General features: G+C 35.3%; 3 protein-coding genes across 4 annotated transcripts in view; 1 reads left to right on the top strand and 2 right to left on the bottom strand.

Moving 5' to 3' along the window:
* Window positions 1-945: 945 nt before the first annotated feature.
* Window positions 946-2,473, bottom strand: LOC129799394 (mannose-6-phosphate isomerase). The gene has a single exon (XM_055843236.1). The coding sequence runs from the start codon at window positions 2,197-2,199 to the stop codon at window positions 973-975; it is 1,227 nt and encodes a 408-aa protein (XP_055699211.1). The 5' UTR covers window positions 2,200-2,473; the 3' UTR covers window positions 946-972.
* Window positions 2,474-2,911: 438 nt separating this feature from the next.
* LOC129799393 (eclosion hormone) lies at window positions 2,912-9,774 on the top strand. Of its 2 annotated transcripts, XM_055843235.1 has the most exons (3): window positions 6,879-7,015; window positions 7,075-7,211; window positions 9,256-9,774. In XM_055843235.1, exons 2-3 carry the CDS (start codon window positions 7,112-7,114, stop codon window positions 9,438-9,440), a joined length of 285 nt encoding a protein of 94 aa, XP_055699210.1. In that variant the 5' UTR covers window positions 6,879-7,015; window positions 7,075-7,111; the 3' UTR covers window positions 9,441-9,774. The 2 variants fall into 2 exon arrangements, 1 of the variants encoding a protein (XP_055699210.1); XR_008751511.1 differs by lacking the exons at window positions 6,879-7,015; window positions 9,256-9,774 and adding an exon at window positions 2,912-2,983 and having other exon boundaries at window positions 7,075-7,120.
* Window positions 9,775-9,871: 97 nt separating this feature from the next.
* The window catches only part of LOC129799392 (peroxidase), a 49,662-nt gene continuing 38,486 nt past the window's right edge, over window positions 9,872-21,047 (bottom strand). The window contains exons 5-11 of the mRNA XM_055843234.1: window positions 18,167-18,555; window positions 16,960-17,486; window positions 13,545-14,122; window positions 12,485-12,763; window positions 12,315-12,414; window positions 11,255-11,284; window positions 9,872-10,562 (exon numbers count right to left, since the gene is read on the bottom strand). Coding sequence (XP_055699209.1) covers window positions 9,918-10,562; window positions 11,255-11,284; window positions 12,315-12,414; window positions 12,485-12,763; window positions 13,545-14,122; window positions 16,960-17,486; window positions 18,167-18,555 — 2,548 coding nt within the window. The 3' untranslated portion in view covers window positions 9,872-9,917. The remainder of the gene's footprint in view (window positions 10,563-11,254; window positions 11,285-12,314; window positions 12,415-12,484; window positions 12,764-13,544; window positions 14,123-16,959; window positions 17,487-18,166; window positions 18,556-21,047) is intronic.

Below are 21,047 nucleotides of genomic sequence, written 5' to 3'. Positions count from 1 at the left end.
TTCTTTTCCTGAATATCTGGAGTCTTGAGAAAATTAGCCAAGAATCTTACATCCTTCTATTACGATGTCATGCACAAACCGATAGATTTTAATTAATGTAAATAGTCAAAAAAAATTGTTTTTTCCCCGGGTCATATATGACCCTAATGACGCGAAAGAGTTAAAAAAATTATGGTGCTTGGAGATGGGGATGAGAAGTTCTTGGGGAGCGATTGGCGGCGAAGAGTCATTCGTCACCATCAATATCCATCGTGGAGGTCATTATTTTCATTTATTCATTAATTATTCTTGGTTTTATAAGATTTTTTAAACCATATTTTGTTATTTTTTCTCTCAGTGTACTTTTGCTAAGGGGTCAAATGGCTCAAATGGGTAAAATCTGTCAAAATTTTTTGGGTAATTTTTTCAGGGTAGTGCGTCACTGACATCTGCGATGTTTTTCGCCTTCGTGGTATGCTCACGGCGAAGTCGCTCACTCCACTAAAAATAAAAACATTATTCAAAGCTTGCTTTTCTGTGTCAGAGTCCTTTGAATGTTTCTTATTTCAATTTATCAGTCCAAGTACCTACTAGTAAACCTTTTCCCTCCTGTACGTGATTTAACCTTCCAATTTAATACCTGATAAAAGGACATAAATTCTCGAAATGTCGCATATAACATGAACTTCCTTCATGCAATCAATTTAGTTTTGTGGAAAAGGCCTCTGTGTCGAGTTGATTCGCAAAAAAAAAAAATGATTTATATTTTTTTATCTATCAATTCTGTATAATATGATCAGAAGAAGCATCTACCTACACCATGGGAAGGCGCTCCTGGGCGGTCTACCATGGACTTAGCAGATTCTTCCAACACGGGATATGCCAGCAAAAAAATGATTACCTTGTAATACAAATATCTCGACTCGATACGACTAATAATTTCACATAGAACGAGGAAATCAGGCATAATATTCAAAAGTATTTATTTTCAGATTAAAAAACATTGTATATAGCTTGATAAGCCTCAAAAGGTACATTTTTATCTTCCATTACAATTGTTAATGTTCCCCCCGAATTGCCTGGTACAAAAACCACAGATCCTCGGGTCACAGGTACTCCTACATCTCCGGGAAGTTGCAATTTGGCCACTCCTGAGAGAATCAGGAGCACAGAAGCTTGATTCTTGAGCTTCACTGTGTGCGAGGACACACCAGCTGGAATTCTATATCTAATCACTGCAAAATCTGGTACAGGAGGTGCAAAATAATCCACATATTCATTTCCATTGAGTTTCTTCGGCGGGAAAATTTTAGAATCGAGTGACTGTGGTTGATAATTTAGCATCCGGATGAGAGTTGGAATGTCCTTAGGCTTCGGAGTGAGTCCTGCACGAATTGTATTGTCTGAACATGCCATACATTCAATGCAATCTCCAGAAATATAGGCGTGAGGCTCATTTGCTGAGATGAACATCGCTTCTCCAGGTTTGAGTTCAACAATGTGAAAGAAAAAGACACAGAGCACTCCCACATCTCCGGGAAAGTCCCTTAGAAGCGTATGGAATGTTTTCAGTAGGACATCATCTGAATTCAAGGATGCTTCTAACTGCTTTTTAGCTTCTTCCAGGCATTTATTAATATCTGCTGCTGAGGATTCCATTAATGTCTCGAAGCAGGCTTTAAGGCCTTCAGACTGGCCAGTTTTACCAATATCTCCTTCAAGTTTGTAGATATTTTCATGACCAAGGAGGTCAGAAAGAGATGAAAATCGCTTTACAAATCCAAAAATCTCTTCAATGGGACGGAATCCACAGAGTGCCAGGAATGGAGACAATGCTATTGCCATTTCAGGCTTATGATTGTCATCCTTGTATACTTCTGGAAAGAAATTGTGGAGCTCTTCAGCCTCCTTCTTGTTAGGATGAACTTGAATACTCAGAGCTGTTTCAATACTCAACACTTTGAGCAAGAATTGTAAATCCTTAGTGTCTCCGATGACTTCCTTAGGCTGACTGGAGAGATATTCTCCTAATGTCTGACGGGTGTCCTTGACAAGGGATGGATCCACAACATGATTTCCCATCCAGAGTTCTGCGTATGCACATTTTTCGTCTAGTTTCTGGTCTGGGAGAGAGTTCAGCACTGCCAGTTGATAGACCAAGGAATCAGGGCCTTTTTTGCCCCAATGGTAATTTTTTACAGTCCCAAGTAGCTTCAGCATTATACTCCCGGATTATACCACGTCACTCTACAAACAGTTAAACTGGGTGATAATAAAGGTTAAAGTAAGAAACTTCGTGAAATGCTCAACAAAATTTAATTTCTACATAAAACTGCACAATATTTCAAATCCTTCAAAATATTTCTATCGACATTTGGTTGAAAAAAATTGAACATATTTTATTATTTATAAAGCATTTACTAATAAAAATAAACCCAATAAATTTAGTTAGATATTTTAATTTAGCAAATATTGATTATAGTACTGCAATTACTTATTTAAGACAACGAGCAAAAATATAGATTGTCTTGGGTTCGGATTGACACCTATCGGACAGTATACTAAATCTACACCATTGAAAGCTCTGATAAAAAGCTCACTCTGAATTTAAAAATTAAGAAATGAATGTAACGGATTTTTGAAGCACATCAGCAAATGATCAATCCAATAAATTTTGTGAGTTTTATCTAATTATCTTGCTAAAATCACTTAATTATCTTTCTACACCTCACTTAAGACGCCCTTACTGGACGCATATCCAACAGAGATGCATAAATCCATCATGGATTGCCATTAGAAGGAAATTGAGATAAATTGAATTAATTCTATAAAAGCATTTGTGATTGGTTTTCCACAATTCTCCAGCCACAATCACTGTATAAAATACTTCAAGCGCCACACTGAAAGCTCAGTTGATTCACAGAGTTGCTGACAAAGTGCGCAAAAGGCGAGGTGCAAAAGTTGTAATAAAATTCAAGTCAGCAGTGTCCGGAAACTATTTCAAGTACGCCAAAAATTTATTTGATATATCTTTGGAATGCCTTTTTGAAGAGAGTGAGAACTGAGAAAGATATGTCGTGTTTACATTTCACACCTGACCCTCGATCACGATTCATTCACCTGCGAAAACTTCTGAACGCGACATAAGACACAATCATCTTCCGGACGAAAAATTAGATTTGCGGATAGAGAGTCCGAGGGGCAGATAAATGAGATTTCTTGAGCGTGTATTTAAATATTTTTCGTCTTAATGTCTTTCATGTTTTTCTTTCAAATTGAGCAGAAAAGGAAAATATCCCAAAATAATTATTATTATATGATTAGTTATAAATTTAGTGTATTTATCTAAAATTTCTAAGAAATACACAAACGACCAATTTTTGATTATACGATTGTGTTTGTAATTTATAAAATGTTTGTAATCGTTTATTTTAAAAAGCGTGCGAGAAGAAGTCGTGTAAATGTCACACTATTTTTACACAAAACGAGAATTTTGTGTAAAATGTCAAATTTTACTCACTTTTCCCACATTTAAATAAACACTAAAAATATTACACTGAATTCGTTTTACTTTTTAATTTAATACTCCCTATTAAATTAAAAAATAATTAAATTAAATTAAATTATGAAGGAATGTACGAGTTATTTCGGGACAGAGGCAGTAACATTTTAAAGTAATTATCATACTCATAATATTGATGCAAAAATAGTGTAAAAAGCATAAATAAACATTAAGTAATCATAAGCTGGTCTATACTTCATCGTGAAAACAGAATACAAGGACAATTAATATCTCTGAGGTATTACAGTAGACTCTCTCTCAATCGGACATATGGGGCAAAATGTCATCCAAATTATCGAGAGATTTGGACAACAAAATCATTGTAAATTCCACAAAAAACGCTCAAATACAAAGAATCACGATAAAACAAGAGGAACTACAGCGAATTTTAACAAAATTGTTTTAAAATCAAACCTGAAAATTGTCAACAAAATTTTGCGCCCGATTGAAAGAGTCGATTGAGCGAGAGTCTACTGTATTATAAAATTATTGTGGGAATTATTAGCTGTGTATGATAAATATGGGTTAGAAGTACAGCGTGGATAATATCCCGGAGACTCTGGGTTTCCTACCTATGAGATAATGTAAGATGGTTAGTGATAGTCTACCGAAACGAGAGGGCTTTTATGCCCGGCGCAATACACTCAGTCCCGGCATTAAGTCATTCGGGATTATGCACCTGACGGAATTATGCACATACAATTATGCAAGTTTGCCTACCCTTGGGAGTCAATTTATGAAATCATTTTAGAAATACGCCTGAATGTATACTATTTTGCGACGCGGGAAATTTAAAAACACTATGCTTCTTTTTCAGAATAAGACTTTAATTTCTTTTATTACGGTAAATTTTTTAAATATTCTAACAATTTATTGAAGAACTCTGACCAAAAAGTACTGTTTGTTAATGCATTTCTATTAAACAGTTGAATCTTTTTGTTTTGACTACTTTTACTCCGCGCGAAATTCGTTCTACGCGGTTGATTTATTCAAAAGAAAGCCCCTGCGGGTATGCAATTTTTCTCGATGCTTAATGCCATTTCGCACGTTTTTTTTCGGTCCCGAAAATGTGTATAATGCCGGATCTAGTGTACCTGTGTAAAGAATAGAAGGGAGGTTAGAATGAGGCTCGAATGACAAAATTTCTTCCTTTCCCCAAAATACCTTTATTCTCCTATTCATTTTGAAAACTTAATTCACAGAGTTATTCCCACAGAACGCATTACTAAGAATAATGACTTTAAATTGAATTTACTTCTCGGATGGATATGAAAAAACTTGATTTTTTTGACTTGATGATTCGCGTGACTTCTTCTTCGACTTTTCGTGTGTGTTGATTCGATTGATGGTGAGGTTGACTTGACTACTTCTCTCCTTCACCGTGACGCTGACGTCTTCCTCACTCTCTACAAACTTCACAATTATTATAATTAAGAACTTTTTCCTAAGTGCTCGCAACATTTGATTGGCTCAATATTTGCTTAAGATTATTTTGTAGAACTCATTAGTAAATTCTAGCTTCCATTAGAAGCATGCGAAAAAATAGCGGTTTCAATGTAGCGAAATCTTCCCCTATTCAAAAGATTGCTTAAAATAGCGCAGAATCTATATAATTGATTTTTAGACAAAAACCACTTATCGGTTGTAACCGGTTCATAATCGATTGGAATTGTCTCAAACTTGTCAGAAATTCTAAGACCTTCCCAACTAATCCAAACTCAAAATCAAGGGATTCTAACTGTTCTGTCTTTGAATTGGAATTTTAGCAATAAAAAAGTAGAAGAGAAAACCGTTCTTTCAATGGTCTTACGTGGGTTAAATATGTCCAAAAACATCGGTAATTCTCGTGGGTGTTCGTCGTATATAACCTAGCGAGCACCGAATGTTAACCGATTTTAATTCAGCTGAAAATATATATACTTTCAGCTAAATTTTGCTTACCTTCACTGAGAAAAAAAGAGGCTGCGATTAACTTTTTTTCGTCATAACTTTAACAGTTTTTGCGTGTAAAAATATATCTACATTTTTTTATGTTAATTTTACACCTTTTAAGGGTAAATTGAACATGAAAGAAGGGTAACTTTAACCCATAATACACCTAAAAAGGGTATTATTTACACCGTTTTCGGATCAATACTGCAGGGTAAAATTAACATTTCCGGAATGTTATTTTGACTTTTTCGGATTTCTCTCAGTGTTAAAACGAGACTCTCAAGGTAGTGCCACTTTTATATATTTGGTTAGCACTGTTTGTTTAAAAACTGCTGACCGGTCAACATATTTTTGCTGATCGCCTTAGCAAAAAGATGCTGAAAACGATGCATTTCCAGCTAACTGAGCTCGCTGAGAATTAACATTTTTCAAAATAAATGGTGATCGTTATTTAACTGAAAATTGGAACAAATTGCCAAAAAAAATGTCTTCAAATTTATTAATTATTCACCTCTCTCTGCGTAAGTCGCAGAAAGCTCTCATATACGCCAAAATATCACCTTGATCATGGCAATGACTCGCCAGAGTTTTGAGTGTTGATCAGGCATGCCATCCAACTTCCGGATAATGTTGATGCACTGAGCAAAAATCCCCGTTACAAGAACGTGGGAGTGGGTGTTGACGATGTTGACATCACACTTGGAAGACACAGGCTTCCTCCTTCCAGAAGCTTGTTCTGTTTGGCATCCGGATCATCTCGTGGACACACGCAACTTCCGCAAACTGATTAAATTCGCAAAGTGAATATTTAATACTTTTTTTTTTGCACATTTGCGCTCTCTTTTAACGGCGTCGACCACAACGTTGTAGTCCTTGGGATGATTGAGACGATCACCGGAAAGTTTACTGTAAAATATTGTGCTCTCTCGGCTCTGCACACTTCCAAGACATAAAACAGTGTCTGCCGAGTCTAGTCGTGTGAGCTTTTGCCAAGGGGCAGTTGCTTGGTGAATTTATTAGCATAATTAGCGACATATTTTCTTGATTACGGGGATCTTTCTTATAAATAATGTTCAGTTTTTTTTGTGTTATGAGAAAATTTTATTCAATATGTGACTAAGAATGTTTATAAAATATGATCAATATCTTCACCAAAATTCCATAAATAAAATAAATTTATAAAACCTCTATACAAGGCACGAAGTTTTCAATGAGATTATAGCCCCTTGATTTCTTCAACACTTACCTGAATCTTTCAGAGCAGCAGTGGGGGTTGGGGTGGGGAAGCATAAAGCCACTATGCATGGGAGTTTATTCTCATGCTTTCGATTGATACAAAAGCGCTGAGAATCAACTTGTGCGAAAGACATAAATATTGATGCCAAATTGTGAATGAAGCAATGGAAGTCTCGCAGTTTTGATTGAGATTTCCACCTGTGAACATCACAAAATCCCAATTAGAAAAGCGTTCTTTTCCAAAAACACGTTAAAAAAAGTGACCCAAAACACGCAGAAGCTCTATTTTTTGCTTAGTGGTTTTCAGTGAGTGATTTGGGTGAAATATTCCTGTTAAACCTATTTCTTATTGGATTATCTTGTAGCTCCTCAAAGAAAAAGGACCGACACACGCAAGGGAAAATGAATGAAAAGAGATTCCTGTTTCTTCTTACGCTGGGTGTTTTTGTAGCCGTACTGAGTGAGCAAATATTTGCAACTCCAACGATTGGTAAGAAGTATGGTAATTGCAGTTTTATTTTTATTTGCATTATTTTTGTTTAAGGCTTTGTTTTTTGAAAGTTCAGTGATGTTAGATAAAATTTCTCTAAATTGATTTATTTTCCTAACTTCCTAATTTCTGTTTTTCTGTTTGACTCAAATTTCTCTTATTAAACTTGAATAAGAAAATTAATAACCAGGCGTCTCCACTTAAAACTTCATAAGAATTTCTGGTAAAAAATACTGATACCATGAATTTTAAGTTTATGAAAAAAGTCCTTTTTCCACTTGCGATTATACAATTTAAATTATAACAGGTTGTATTCAAAATTTAGTATTAAGCATTATTTACACGTCTTACAACCGTAATCACAGCTTATATTAAAACATTTAAACTGCGGTTCTATTTATCTCATTAATTAATTGATTGATTGATTTGATCCTTAAATAGTTTGTCGGATTGCGTTTTTTGAGTTTATTTAAAAATTTATGTAGACCATCTTTGACGACTCGTTAAAATTGTTATAGAATAAAATCTTTATTATTTTAAACCATTAGAAAAAATGGAACAGCAAGCAATTTCTTCAAAACATAAAATGCAAGTCAGCAATTATTCTAAATTTGGTTAGAAATCTCTTAAAATTAAGAATTTGATGCTCAAATTTATTTTATTAGTATTTTTAGATTTGATTTATTCATCTTTTAATATTATAACAGTACGTTTTCAACGGTGTCACTGTGATTGATTTTTATATTTCTGTAGTTTTCTAAGTTAATTATTATCGTTTTAGTTACTAGATGGTTAATATTTGTCTATGGCTCCTACTAACAAAAGTAGTTTAAAAATTTAATATTTGCGATATAATTTTACATATATTTTTTCAATGCTATTTAAAATATTTAGGAGTGAAATGGACACTATTGGAGTCGTGCTGTAGTTTACAACTTAATTACTTTGATTACTTGAAGTTTTATAAAGATTCATCATTTATACCGTTTTAAAAATTATGTGCTGACCGAAATTTACTAAGATAATTGGATGGGTATTTTAATTATAAAAAATATAGCGATAAAAGATTATCCTCTTCTGAAGCCTTACCGCTGTTAATAAAGTTATTGAATTATTGAAAATTAGTTTTAAAAAATATATTTTTTGAATAATTAAAAGAATAATCATTTATATTTAGAATTTTAAAAATTAAGTCAATGAATTTTTACATTTAATTCTATTTTGTGTGAATATTGAAGTTTCCTTAAATGTTAACTTTATGATTAGTATTTATTTATTATGAAAACTCTTATTTTACTTCATTAAGGACTACTTCCCTCATAGTTGGCAAATCAAAAAAAAATCGAAGAAGAAAAAAAACTATTAATGGAGAGGTGTATCATTTTCTTAAAGTAAAAAAAAATATTATTTTAATTCGTAATCAACAATAATTGAAGTAATATTTCAAGTGTTTTCTTTTTTTCATATTTTGATCAAATAATATATTTATCATGAAGATATAAAATTATTCATAACACCATCTGGGATATTTAGATCCTAACAGTACTTGTTTTAGATATCCATAAAATATTAGTTTGAAGTTAAAATTACAATTTAAAATGCGTTTTACAAAAAAGAAAATATAAAAATTAATTTTGCTTACATTAATATTTACAATAAAGTTTTAAATAAATTTTAAATAATGACATGCAAAATTACTGTAAATTTGCCAAATATTCCAAAATGATGGAGCTTTCACCAGGCGTCTCCACGGTAAACTATTTCCGTATTGTCTAAATTTAGACCCGAAACAGCATTGAATTGCTAGTGATTTCATAAAAAGAATCATTGAGCGTCATTAGAGTGAGAGTGAAGAAATCCCTGATTCTTACCTTCCTCGTAAAATTATGCACGCCTCAAAAATATCCAATAAATCGCGTGATCTAACATGACTGAAGAGCCCGCGTGAGGAAGTGAAAAAAAGAGCATAAATTCATCTTTATATATATATATATATATATATATATATATATATATATATATATATATATATATATATATATTTCTCGAATTTCAGATGTGATGGGAAGCTATGACTTCATTGGCGTTTGCATAAGAAATTGTGCTCAATGCAAGAAGATGTTCGGTTCGTACTTCGAGGGGCAAATGTGTGCGGATGCGTGTGTAAAGTTCAAGGGGAAGATAATACCGGACTGCGAGGACATTGGTTCAATTGCGCCCTTCCTCACCAAATTGGACTGAAATCCAGGAAGAATTAGGAACAACGGACTGCTTCATACTGTGCCATCTCGCATGTCGCAACATTCCCTAAGATATTATTTATTCAGGTCACGATCATCTCAATGATGGATTAGTCATGGGTCTCGTTTTTTTTGTCACTCTCACGATATGCATAAGAAATTTTTATGAAAGTGTCCACTCAGAGACACGAAAAGTTCCTATTTTATACCGACAAATCAACATTGCGTTGGTATTTATATATATTTTTTATTAGAGTTTTTTTCTGTGAGATTGTATGATCAGCATGATTGTCAAATTTTATATAATAAATAACGAATTGTGTGCAATGCTAAAAGATCTCTCTCTCTCTTTTGAACGATAAATCATTAAAAGAGGATTTTCTCTGACGTTTTTTTTTGTGCAGCATAAAAGCAAAATAAATAAAAATCCTCTGAGTTGGAAAATTACAGCAATTTATTTATGAGGAGGATCAATCTCTTACAAATGAGTGAAATTTGATGATTGGTATTTAGGAAATTTTTGCCTAATTTGTCGCTGATGGATGCGATCTCGGAATTCTGAGATGATATCGCGACTTCTCATCTCATCCACCCACTTCTTTGCATCCTCCTCAGGAGTTGATTTCCCACTACTGTCGTGATCACTGTTGATCAGTCGACTGTTTCTGTGAAATTGCTCATCAAACTCCTCCAGGAAGCTTTTATCTGCATTCTTGAAGAAATCCCCAATGGATTCCTTGGAATTCTCGTCGATTTTACTACCACTGTTTTTCTCCTTATCATCATGATCATCGTGTTCTTCAGTATCCTTAGCGCTTTCTACATCAAAATCACTGCTACCCTCCCTGAAAATCTCTACTTGATCACGAATACTCTTATCTTTCTTCGGAGGACGCTTCATATTCCTGAAGAAGAAGTCATCATTGGCTAGATCTGCAACCTCCAGAGCCTCCCTGGGTGGTTCAGTTGATGTTGGAACTTTCTTCCTCCTTCCAGTCTTGTTTCTCGTTCTATTGACTGGAGTCGCTGGTCCGTAGACAGTATACAAGCGATACTCATCTCCCACGGAATCAGTGCTCCTCTTTCGCCTCTTGAAACCCAGGTAATTGTTGGCAAAGAATGGCTAAACAAAAAAGTTATCCATAATATCTTACAAGTATTCAGTAGAATTTACTCGATTTACATTTTATTATTTACAAAATCTCTCGCATAACATTTGGACAAATAATACATTTATACAGATGCTTTCTCGATCAGGAAAAGTAGGAAAAAATGGACATATAAACATTTTCTACAAAAGAATTGTCATGCTAGAAATTTATACAAGTAACTAAACAAATTGTTTGTACAAATTAAAAAAAAAGGAAAGAAAAATTCTAATAGGAGAAAAATACTTTACACCACCCATAATTGATCATTCCATATTAAAAGCTACACAATTTTCAATATAGATCTATTAAAAAAAAAGAATGGCAAAATGAAGAGATTAGGGGAAATAAATAATTACAAAAAATGCATAACTGTCGAATGAGTGAGACTAAAATTAATGAAAACAGGGATAAAAATGCACGACCGAGGAAAATTTGGAATTTTGCAATGTTTTCCCAGAAGGACACATCAAATTTTGCAGGGGAGTATTTCACAGGGGAATCTCATGCTTTGTATTTGGTGCTTTCCAATGACCAACCACATCCTTCTCTACCAATTCCTCCAGAAGAATGGGGGAGCTTTGTACAGAATTTTTGGTGCACCGGGCTATTCTCTGTCTTTTTTGTGCTGGGTTGGACTGTGCTTTGATTACTTCTTGAAGCTTACCACGGTATCGTGAAGCTCATTGAAATATTGCTGCAAAATTAAAAAGAAAGTTGTGTTACTTACTATAAAATCATAAACTGAGCAATTCTTTGGATCTTTTGGGTAATACTTTTCGAAAATAGTCGGTAGAGAGACTAAATTTTTTGAAAATAGTACGGCGTTTTAGACATTAGGTTTGGTCAGTAAAAAACTGACAATCAACAAGTTGCCAAAAGACACAAGAGATCTGCATTTTTTGTAAAATTATTATTGTTCTTTGTCTTAAGTTTGCAATTTCTTAATTCGAAATTAATCGAACCATTTTCATAAAGTCGAAATTGGTTTGCATAAAATTCTAAATAATCTTTATTTTTATCAAAAATTAGTTTAAAATCCCAAATTTATAATTTGATGCCGAGTGAACATCATATAAATTGTAGGCAAGTAATATTCAAACGATTGGGCTGAGATTTAAAAGAATCTCTACCAACTTATTAAGGGAAATCAGTTCTTATGTCATAAAATAAATTATTTAAAATCAAAAACTTTTGCGAGACGATCCAAAATGTTGTTCTTAGTATAAGTTATGTCACATCCATAGTTTCAACAACTTAATTTTTTAAATTTTTCTACCATTGACAAACAATTTATTATTTTCAAATACCTAAATTTCTCTAAATACTTTGAATTCTCTTCAAAAAAATTTCCCGTATCGAATACTGATCATTTTATCATAATTGGCAAATAAGTTTTTACTGATCCAAATTTCTTTTCTTGTGCAAAATTAAAACCGAAGGCAAAATATCTTTCCGTTCTTTAAAATCTTCAATCAAACTGTCAACAACCAATCCAGCAAATGTTTTTTTTTAATTTAAAAATAAACAATCCGGTAAAATTTTAGGCTAAAAAAAACTATGAAGATTTAAAGATCGAGCATACTCTCTGAAGATTTTGTGAAATTTTATATAGAAGAAAGAGCATCCATCATTTTAAGTAACGTAAGCAAAGAAAAGGGGAAAAAGTACTGAAACAATCAATCAATTGGCGCAATAATTCTTTAGGGGAAAAGCATCTGTCTTACATATTGATGAGGTGAATAGTCTGGTGAATGTCCATAATCTGCCCACTTAGTCAGATCGATTGATGGAATAATTCCACTCTTACATGGCACACGGGGATTTCTGCAAAAAGGAAAGTCATCTAATTCTGGCACCAAAGAAGAGCAAAAAATAATTTCAATATGCAACTTACATCTCATGATCAGGCAGGACCATCGGGTAAATTTGGATGGTGTCAATGAGATCAGTATTGTCACAGATCAGTCGTGACAGTTTGATCTTCCTGATTTCCTGCAGTTGTTCGGGTGTGAAGGATGAAGGCTGATTTGGCAATTCGTACCAGAAGCGATCGCCTCTTCGTGAGTAGCTCATCTGTGTGGCGATGACGCAAGCGAAAGTGGGACCCAGCATCGAGCCAGGCAGTGATCTCTCGGAAACTCCACCAGACCATAAATCAATGTCAGCAGGATGCCTAATTGACGACAAAAAAGCAACCACACACAGCAATGTGTCAGGTGTGAATTTTCGATGGGGATAAATTTGCCAAGAACAATGCAGCAAAATGTCTCACACGGGTCATACATCATCGATCACACTGTGATCCTCTGTGTTACACAATGGATCAGCGAGATAAATGAATGGAGTTGACATGATCTCTGATTGCTTAATGATACCGATCTTATGATTCCCACAATTTTGTCAAAGATCACGCTAAAGATCATCATGTTCTTGGAAATCATCATGATTTTGGCAATGTAAACCGCATTGCCTGATTTACTATTTCATTTGACTGGAAAATTAATTTAATTGATCAATCGTAATCAACATTTCAAAGAGAAATCCAATTTTGGATGAGCAATACTTCATTTTGAAAGAGATTTCAACGGTGAATAAAAAAAGAAACCTCTAAAAAAAATGTAACATTTCCTTCTTCTTTGAATTAGCAGAAGTACTCTAAATACTAAATATATGCTGTGAAAACTAGTTGAGATAAAAGTTTGTTTTTTTTTTGCAAAAAAGCTCATCAACATCGCCATTTAATTAAGCTTAATGAGAAGATTGGCGCGCAAAAATGATTGATTTTCTCTATGGCCTATTACGAACTACATATGATAATGAAATAAATGTTATTAATAATATTGATATTGGGTGATAAATTTCCATAAACTCATTAAATAGAAATTTAGATTATCTTTTTTAGTATCTTTGGTCATTAAATAAAAACATGAAAAAAGAGAAAAAAAAAAACTTACTGGAAAATACTCTCGTATCGTCGAATTGTGTCATTGGGCATCGAACCGAACATTTCCTCCCACGTGTGTGATGTTGGCAATCCGCAGAACTTCCTGAACTCCATATATCCGGGCAAACCGAATTCTCTTCCTCGTTGCATATTGAAGGACACCAAGTCCATGCCAAAGCGATTACCCTCCTTCTTGAAGAGATGGTTTGTTACCTCTTGTGTGATGGAATCATCCATGGCTTGAGCCACTTGATTCATCAGTCCCATGAAATACTCATCAAACACTCCAGCTCTGTACAAATCATAAGGACGTCTGATAAGATCGGACAGCCTCTTCGATGCTATAAATTTGTGAGCCTTAGACCACCGTTCAACGGCTGTTGGTAGGAGGGAATGACCGAAACGGAAGGCAGCTGCAGCGAAGGCATCGATGATGGCTGGATTGATGTGTCCATCATATCCATCCCAATAACCTTCCTTCTGTAGAACCAGTCCAAATTTCTCCATCACTTCCTTGCCCAGGAGTATAGGCAGGAATTCATTGTATGTAATGTGTTGAATAATAGCTATGTTGATGCGTCTGGCTTCCTACGAACAGAAAGTAGTTTTATTGTGATAATAAAATAATGGTAGCTTAACTGAGGGTAAATTTCTTAGTGCATAAATTAGACAAATAGCTGCTTCTATCCATATTTTCCTATTTCAAATATACTTTTATGACTAATGGCCACTACACTCTAGAGAAATTTATGTCCATATTGAATAGTTTATCTTGCACAAGCTTAGGGAATTTGCTTCAATATGGACATAAATTTCTCTAGTGTGTAGAGGCCATACGAATGCTCTTCCATACAGAATATGAAAAAGCTAGAAAAAATGCAAAAAAAAGATATAAGAAAGATAAAATGTAAGAAAAAGGGTTGTCAAGTGATAAGCAATATTCTCTTAACGAAATTTGAACAGCATCCGTTTGTCCCCTTAACCCATTCCTTACCATGGTATTATACATCATACGCAAATTGACTGATTTTAGATGATTTATTTCTGCGCAATTGATATTCGAATTTCTGTCGGGAATGGATCTTTAGTTACTTTAATCCTTCAATTACTTAGAAAAAATAGCCCGATAGAGATGGAAAGGGACAGATAATCCTAACCGGCTTATGTAGGTGAGATTCTTAACGTGAGCTAACTCGGAGTGCATGCAAATTCGATTTAGAGCTGAAATTGTGAGTCGCCATTCAGTTATCTTGAATAAAATTAGTGAAATTATACAAATTTTGTATTTAAACCAAAATATCAAGGATTGGGATGAACTGGCACAAAAGTGATATATGGGTGAAATGTAGACCAGAATGTACTCTATAATTTTCCTATAGAACATGATCTCATCGATTACTCAGAAGCCAAGATAAGCGAGGTTTTTTGTTTCTTAACTTGTTTTTTTCATCCAGAGTGCCCCAAGTAGTCATTTGTTGAACTTCAACTATATCAAAGAATTGTTGTATTTTGTGGGACTTTCCATTTAAAACCATATTTTAAGTGTCTCGGTGGAGTAGAGGCAGTCAAATTGGCATCTGAGTGATTTCAATGCGTTATTATGGGAAAAATCAATTTTTTCACACTTAAACGGCAAAATCGGAGTGATAGCGTAGTCTGAGCGGAAAATGATGTATGGACAAAATGTAGAGACAAATGTCCTCTACAATTATATCGAAGTAATCATCAAAATCGGTTCAGCGACAGTCGAGATAATTGAGGTTATGTGATATTGAAATTGGTTTTTCGACCGTGGCGCCCCTGGTGTTGGTCCCACGAAGTTCAAATGTTCTAGAAAGTTGTAGTATTTGGTGAGATCTTTCGTTTAAGCCCTCATTCATCAAAATCGGTCACATAGAACCGGAGATATGATTTTTTGAATTTTGTGAACTTTGTGACCCCTCATACCTCCGGTTCTGTTTTAACCACAGCGCGCATTTGCACCATTTTGGAAACGTCCTAGACTGGACTACAACATACTAAAATTTCATTAACTTGCACAATGCCGTTTTTGAGAAAAGTGACTTTGAATTTCGATGAATTTTGACGCTATCACAGCGCCACCTGTGGTGACTTTTTGAACTTCCATCTGAAAGTGCTCATCGAGACGAAACCAAAAAGGTAAAATTTAGGTCGCTATGTTAATTAGAACCGGAGATAGAGGCCGGTCAATGTTCGAACTTTGACCCCTTATAGCTCGGGTCAGGGGTTATGGATCGACTTAAGGTTTTTTTTGTTTGATAGGTATAATCAACGGCTACAACATACTAAAATTTCAGCCCGATGCACAATGGAATTTTTGAGTTATTTAACTTATAAGATTTAAAAATTTTCTTTTTAATAATAGCGCCCCTAGCGGTGGTTTTATGAACTTGCGATGTTAGAAGGGGAAGTGGCATTTCACGAGAGCTTTCCAAAAAGCTCTCACTTTTTAAATTCTGACAATTAGAACCGGAGTTATGGCCATTTTAAGAAATTTTTTTTGGACCCTTATAGCTCGGGTCAGGGGGGTCGGGGGACCTTAAGTTTGGTATTGATGAAAAGCTCTAAGGCCCAGCTATAACATACTAAAATTTGAGCCCGCTCGATGCCATAGGGGCGGAGCTATTGAGAAAACAAAAGAAGGGGGGTCTTCAAAATGGCGGAAGGAGGGGTGGGGGGTGGGGGGTCAATGCACCAAGTTGCAATTTTCACCCGATATATAACCTTTGCCGAAAACCGCAAGTCGATATCTTTTTTAGTTTAGGAGCTATTAAGCTCCAAAGAGCGGCCGGCCGGCCGGCCGGGAACGTAAAATAGCCATATATATATTCGTGATCAGGAAGAGGCGAAACACATTTTGGTCAAATTTGAGGTCGATCGGACGACATGAAATTTTGTTAGGATTATAGTAGGTGAGATTGTTAAGAATCTCACCTAATACATTATGTTGTTCTTTTCTCGCTTCTCGGAAAGTCATGCAAAATTTTTGTTCAAAATGGCGGACGGAAAATTCGACATCCTATCGAATTTGTTAAAATTGGCCTCTTTCCTCTTTCCTGATTTAAATTCTAGTTGTAAATTTGTTTTCTTGGATAGTTACTCTATTTAAATCAATAGTTTGTAATAAATTAATGTACAGAATTTAAATTCAGTGACCGTTAAGACGCGTGTTTGAGGGCGGATCCCCGGGCCCCCATAATGGATTAATTTTTTTTCTTTTCAAAAAATTTATCTATTAATCTGTAGGAAACTAATCCCAAAATATGAATTTTCTATCTCAAGTATTTCTGGTACATTGACTGAATGGGTTAACAACACTTTTTTTTAGAGTAATAATTCTTAAAAACTCTTTAGAAATTAATTTAAACTTATTGAGAAATTAATGTTAGTAATTATTATTTTACCTGGAATAGTGTTTCATCGTCCCAATGTGGATTAATTTGAGCTAGTTCAGTTGCAAGTTTGTTGTGCTGTCTGGCCATGAGTGTGTGCATACAGGTCAACACAAGTTGTTCATTGACACGAATCTCACCAGCTTCAAAGCAGAACATACTCTTGTTGGGTCTTGTGCATCCCTCATCCGGGATGTCAAGCTTAAGTGGAAGCATATCCTTCAATCCATATTCCGCAAAGACGGGATTCATTCGCAGAAGTCCTCCAAACCCAGCCCTCAACTTCCTAGCGAATTTCTCTGTGACTCCATAAATTGTATTTCCATCAATGACTCCTGTGAGGGTGTTAAACTGCTGACGAGATCCAAGGCGACATCCTGGCCTGGGTGATGGGAAGCCCCTAACAAAGTCAATGCATTTGACGTTGAACAACCTGTAGAAGTAGTCGTCATCAGGAATGCGGATCTCATTGCAGTAGGGATGCTTGAGATGTGGTGGTCGCTTGCAGCACTCCTCAGGATCATTGCGATTGATCGGATCTGCAAATGCAAATTTCGTTAATTTCGCAATCTCAACCGCAGAATTTCACTATTGGCACGAAATGCTCGCCATTTTAAAAGTAAAATTTCAAATGCAAGAATGCTAACGCAATGAATGATTAACCCTCGTGCGATTTGCATCATTGCGCGACACTGATGATAAAATACCCCGAAGTCTTATAGTGTTGCGAGAGCATTCAAAGGAAAATTGCTCTCTAATTTCTTTGTGGCAAAAAAAATTACCGACAGCCTATAAGAGTCTCGTGGTGGTTTTATGGAAAAATTAATAGAGACATTTTGGAATTGAGAGGTATGAAAACCTGAAAGGATAATTAGTGTCAGATGCAGGAACAATATTTTCAGCAAGATAATTTTTCTCTTGGTGGTTTCATCAGGTTCGGAAATTGCAGCAATTTTCTCACTAATATTTAATATTAATTATGTGAATTAAATCAAGTGGATCATTTAAGATTTTGCGAAATAATTATATAGATAGATATATTTGGAATGTGGTTTCTGCGCTGCACAATCTTCTCTAAAATAACCATTCAATACATTAAATAAGTCATACACCCTCAACTTCCGGGGAAAATTGCACCTTCTCTCTTTCATGGGCAACGTCGTAAATAATCCCATATTGAATTGGCTTCAAGATCTGTTGAGGAAGTTACTTAACTCACCCAGTGGTGTGGCCGTGAGTGTGAAATCATGATCCATGAATTGTCCCCAAGCGATCACCATAACAGTTCCAGCATGATCATGGAATCCATCATCTGGATGCATTGTTCTGGATACAACACGTGAATAGGGCAATTCGTGTCCTGTAACACTGATCCTTGGTGCATTAATTCCATCTGAATATAGTGGTCCCACGAGCCTTTGGAATGGTGTATTTGCAGCTCCCCATGTTGGATTATCGAGATTATTGCAGAGTCCATCGAATCTGCGATATTTCCCAGGTCTGCAATCTACTCCAGATAGAAAGGGTGGACAAACTTCCCGGATTAGAGTCTTTGAAGTATCAATATGAGGCAATCCCTTTTCGATATCCTCATAAGACAATCCATAGCTGAAGGAAAAAAAATACAAAAAAAGTAAAAATAGAGAATTCAGCTTGCGGGGGCACTTTGTGGCAATTTCTCGAATTGGAATTCCAACGCTATGTTGCATCAGCATCAGACAAAACATGCAAAATAGCAAACAGCTCAATTAAGTGCCGAAGGAGTAAGTAAATGGAGCTGTGAGGTGGCGGATAAAAAAGGGGGCAAATTGCCGATTCAGACACTTGATATGGGCTCTTAAGACCCTCACACTCTTCACGATCGCACTCGCAAATTGGCAATACATGAAATGATATTTTCTTGTCGACTTTTAATAGAGAAAATTGATCGCCTTAGAAAATATCTCTCGCCCTGTCGTCGTTGTAATATGCAATAAATTACCTCATCTCAATGCTCATTTTTGTGCTAACCATCCTTTTTTCCACTCCACACTCTCACCAATCCCGTGGTCATCACTTTGAACATTATAAACATAACATCTCCCCATCAATTTGCTCACCTGCTTCAAATCATTTCTTCTATTTTCTCCTCCATTTCTTAAGGCGTACAAGTCATCTAATTGCCGCTGACACCAAAGTCCACGTGATGCGTAGGACAATTACAGTATTAAATTGAAAATAAGCGTTGAAGAAATAGAAAAAAAGTGATGAACAGGTTGAGGGGGAAATTTCTTCTATATAATACTCTCACTTTTTTGCTGCTTCACATTAATGGATTTAAGAGCAACAATGTATCAAATGGGCGTTTTGTTGCGAGGAAAATTGCCATATTTTGCGTAAGTGAAGATTGAGAGCATGATGGCAATTGTTGTTAAAATTTACACAAAAAGAAAAGAATATAATAGATCAAGAGATTAGATGTCTCCAAAAACATCATTAGAGATGATGCGGATGATGCAATGTTTAAGTCGCATCAAAAATGGATTTGTTCGTTTTATGGTTCGTATTTCAATTTTCACCTTTGCAATACGTGTTTTTTTAGGAAATTCCCCAAAATAATTATACAAAAAATATTTTTAACTTAATTTATTTAAGAAGATGGGATATCAAGCTGATCATTGTAATGTAAATTTTAAATGTAATTTCATATATTTTTGTAAAATTCCCAGCAATATTAATATGACCCAATGGTCTTAGAATTCTAAGGACCCTCTATCTAATTGATCATAGACGTGAATAAGTGAATATTGTAGGAATGTCCGATTTCGAAAATACCTCTTAAAAAACCTTCTCGAATAAGGCTAGTGGAATACAAAATTTTATGATGTAGGGTAAGTGTGCCAAATTTCGGCATAGTTGCATGCAAGCGCCGAAGTCTCAAGTTTGAAATGTAATATTAGGTGAGATTCTTAACAATCTCACCTACTATAATCCTAACAAAATCTCATGTCCTCCGATCGGCCCCAAACTTTGCCAGAATGTGTTTTGACACTTCCTGATCACGAATATATGGATGGCTAAAAACCGTTCCCGTCCGTCCGTCCGTCCGTCCGTCCGGCCGCTCTTTGGAGCTTAATAGCTCCTAAACTAAAAAAGATATCGACTTGCGGTTTTCTGCAAAGGTTATATATCGTATGAAAATTGCAACGTGGTGCATTGACCCCCCACCCCCCACCCCTCTTTCCACCATTTTGAAGACCCCCCTTTTTTTGTTTTCTCAATAGCTCCGCCCCTATGGCATCGAGCGGGCTCAAATTTTAGTATGTTATAGCTGGGCCTTAGAGCTTTCCATCAATACCAAACTTAATGTTCCCCGACCCCCCTGACCCGAGCTATAAGGGTCCAAAAAAAATTCTTAAAATGGCCATAACTCCTGTTCTAATTGTCAGAATTTAAAAAATGAGGGCTTTTTGGAAAGCTCTCATGAAATGCCACTTCCCCTTCTAACATCGAAAGTTCATAAAACCACCGCTAGGGGCGCTATTATTAAAAAGAAAATTTTTAAATCTTAAAAGTTAAATAACTCAAAAATTCCTTATGCAATCGGGCTGAAATTTTAGTATGTTGTAGCTGTTGATTATACCTATCAAACAAAAAAAACCTTAAGTCGATCCATAACCCCTGACCTGAGCTATAAGGGGTCAAAGTTCGAACATTGACCGGCCTCTATCTCCGGTTCTAATTAACATAGCGGCCTAAATTTTACCTTTTTGGTTTCGTCTCGATGAGCACTTTCAGATGGAAGTTCAAAAAGTCACCACAGGTGGCGCTGTGATAGCGTCAAAATTCATCGAAATTCAAAGTCATTTTTCTCAAAAACGGCATTGTGCAAGTTAATGAAATTTTAGTATGTTGTAGTCCAGTCTGAGACGTTTCCAAAATGGTGCAAATGTGCACTGTGGTTAAAACAGAACCGGAGATATGAGGGGTCAAATTTCACAAAATTCAAAAAATCATATCTCCGGTTCTATGTGACCGATTTTGATGAATGAGGGCTTAAACGAAAGATCTCACCAAATGCTACAACTTTCTAGAATATTTGAACTTCGTGGGACCAACAC

Source organism: Phlebotomus papatasi, chromosome 1 (assembly GCF_024763615.1).
Source record: "Phlebotomus papatasi isolate M1 chromosome 1, Ppap_2.1, whole genome shotgun sequence".
Classification (NCBI taxonomy): Eukaryota; Metazoa; Arthropoda; class Insecta; order Diptera; family Psychodidae; genus Phlebotomus; species Phlebotomus papatasi.
This window is presented reverse-complemented; position numbering and strand designations above follow the sequence as displayed.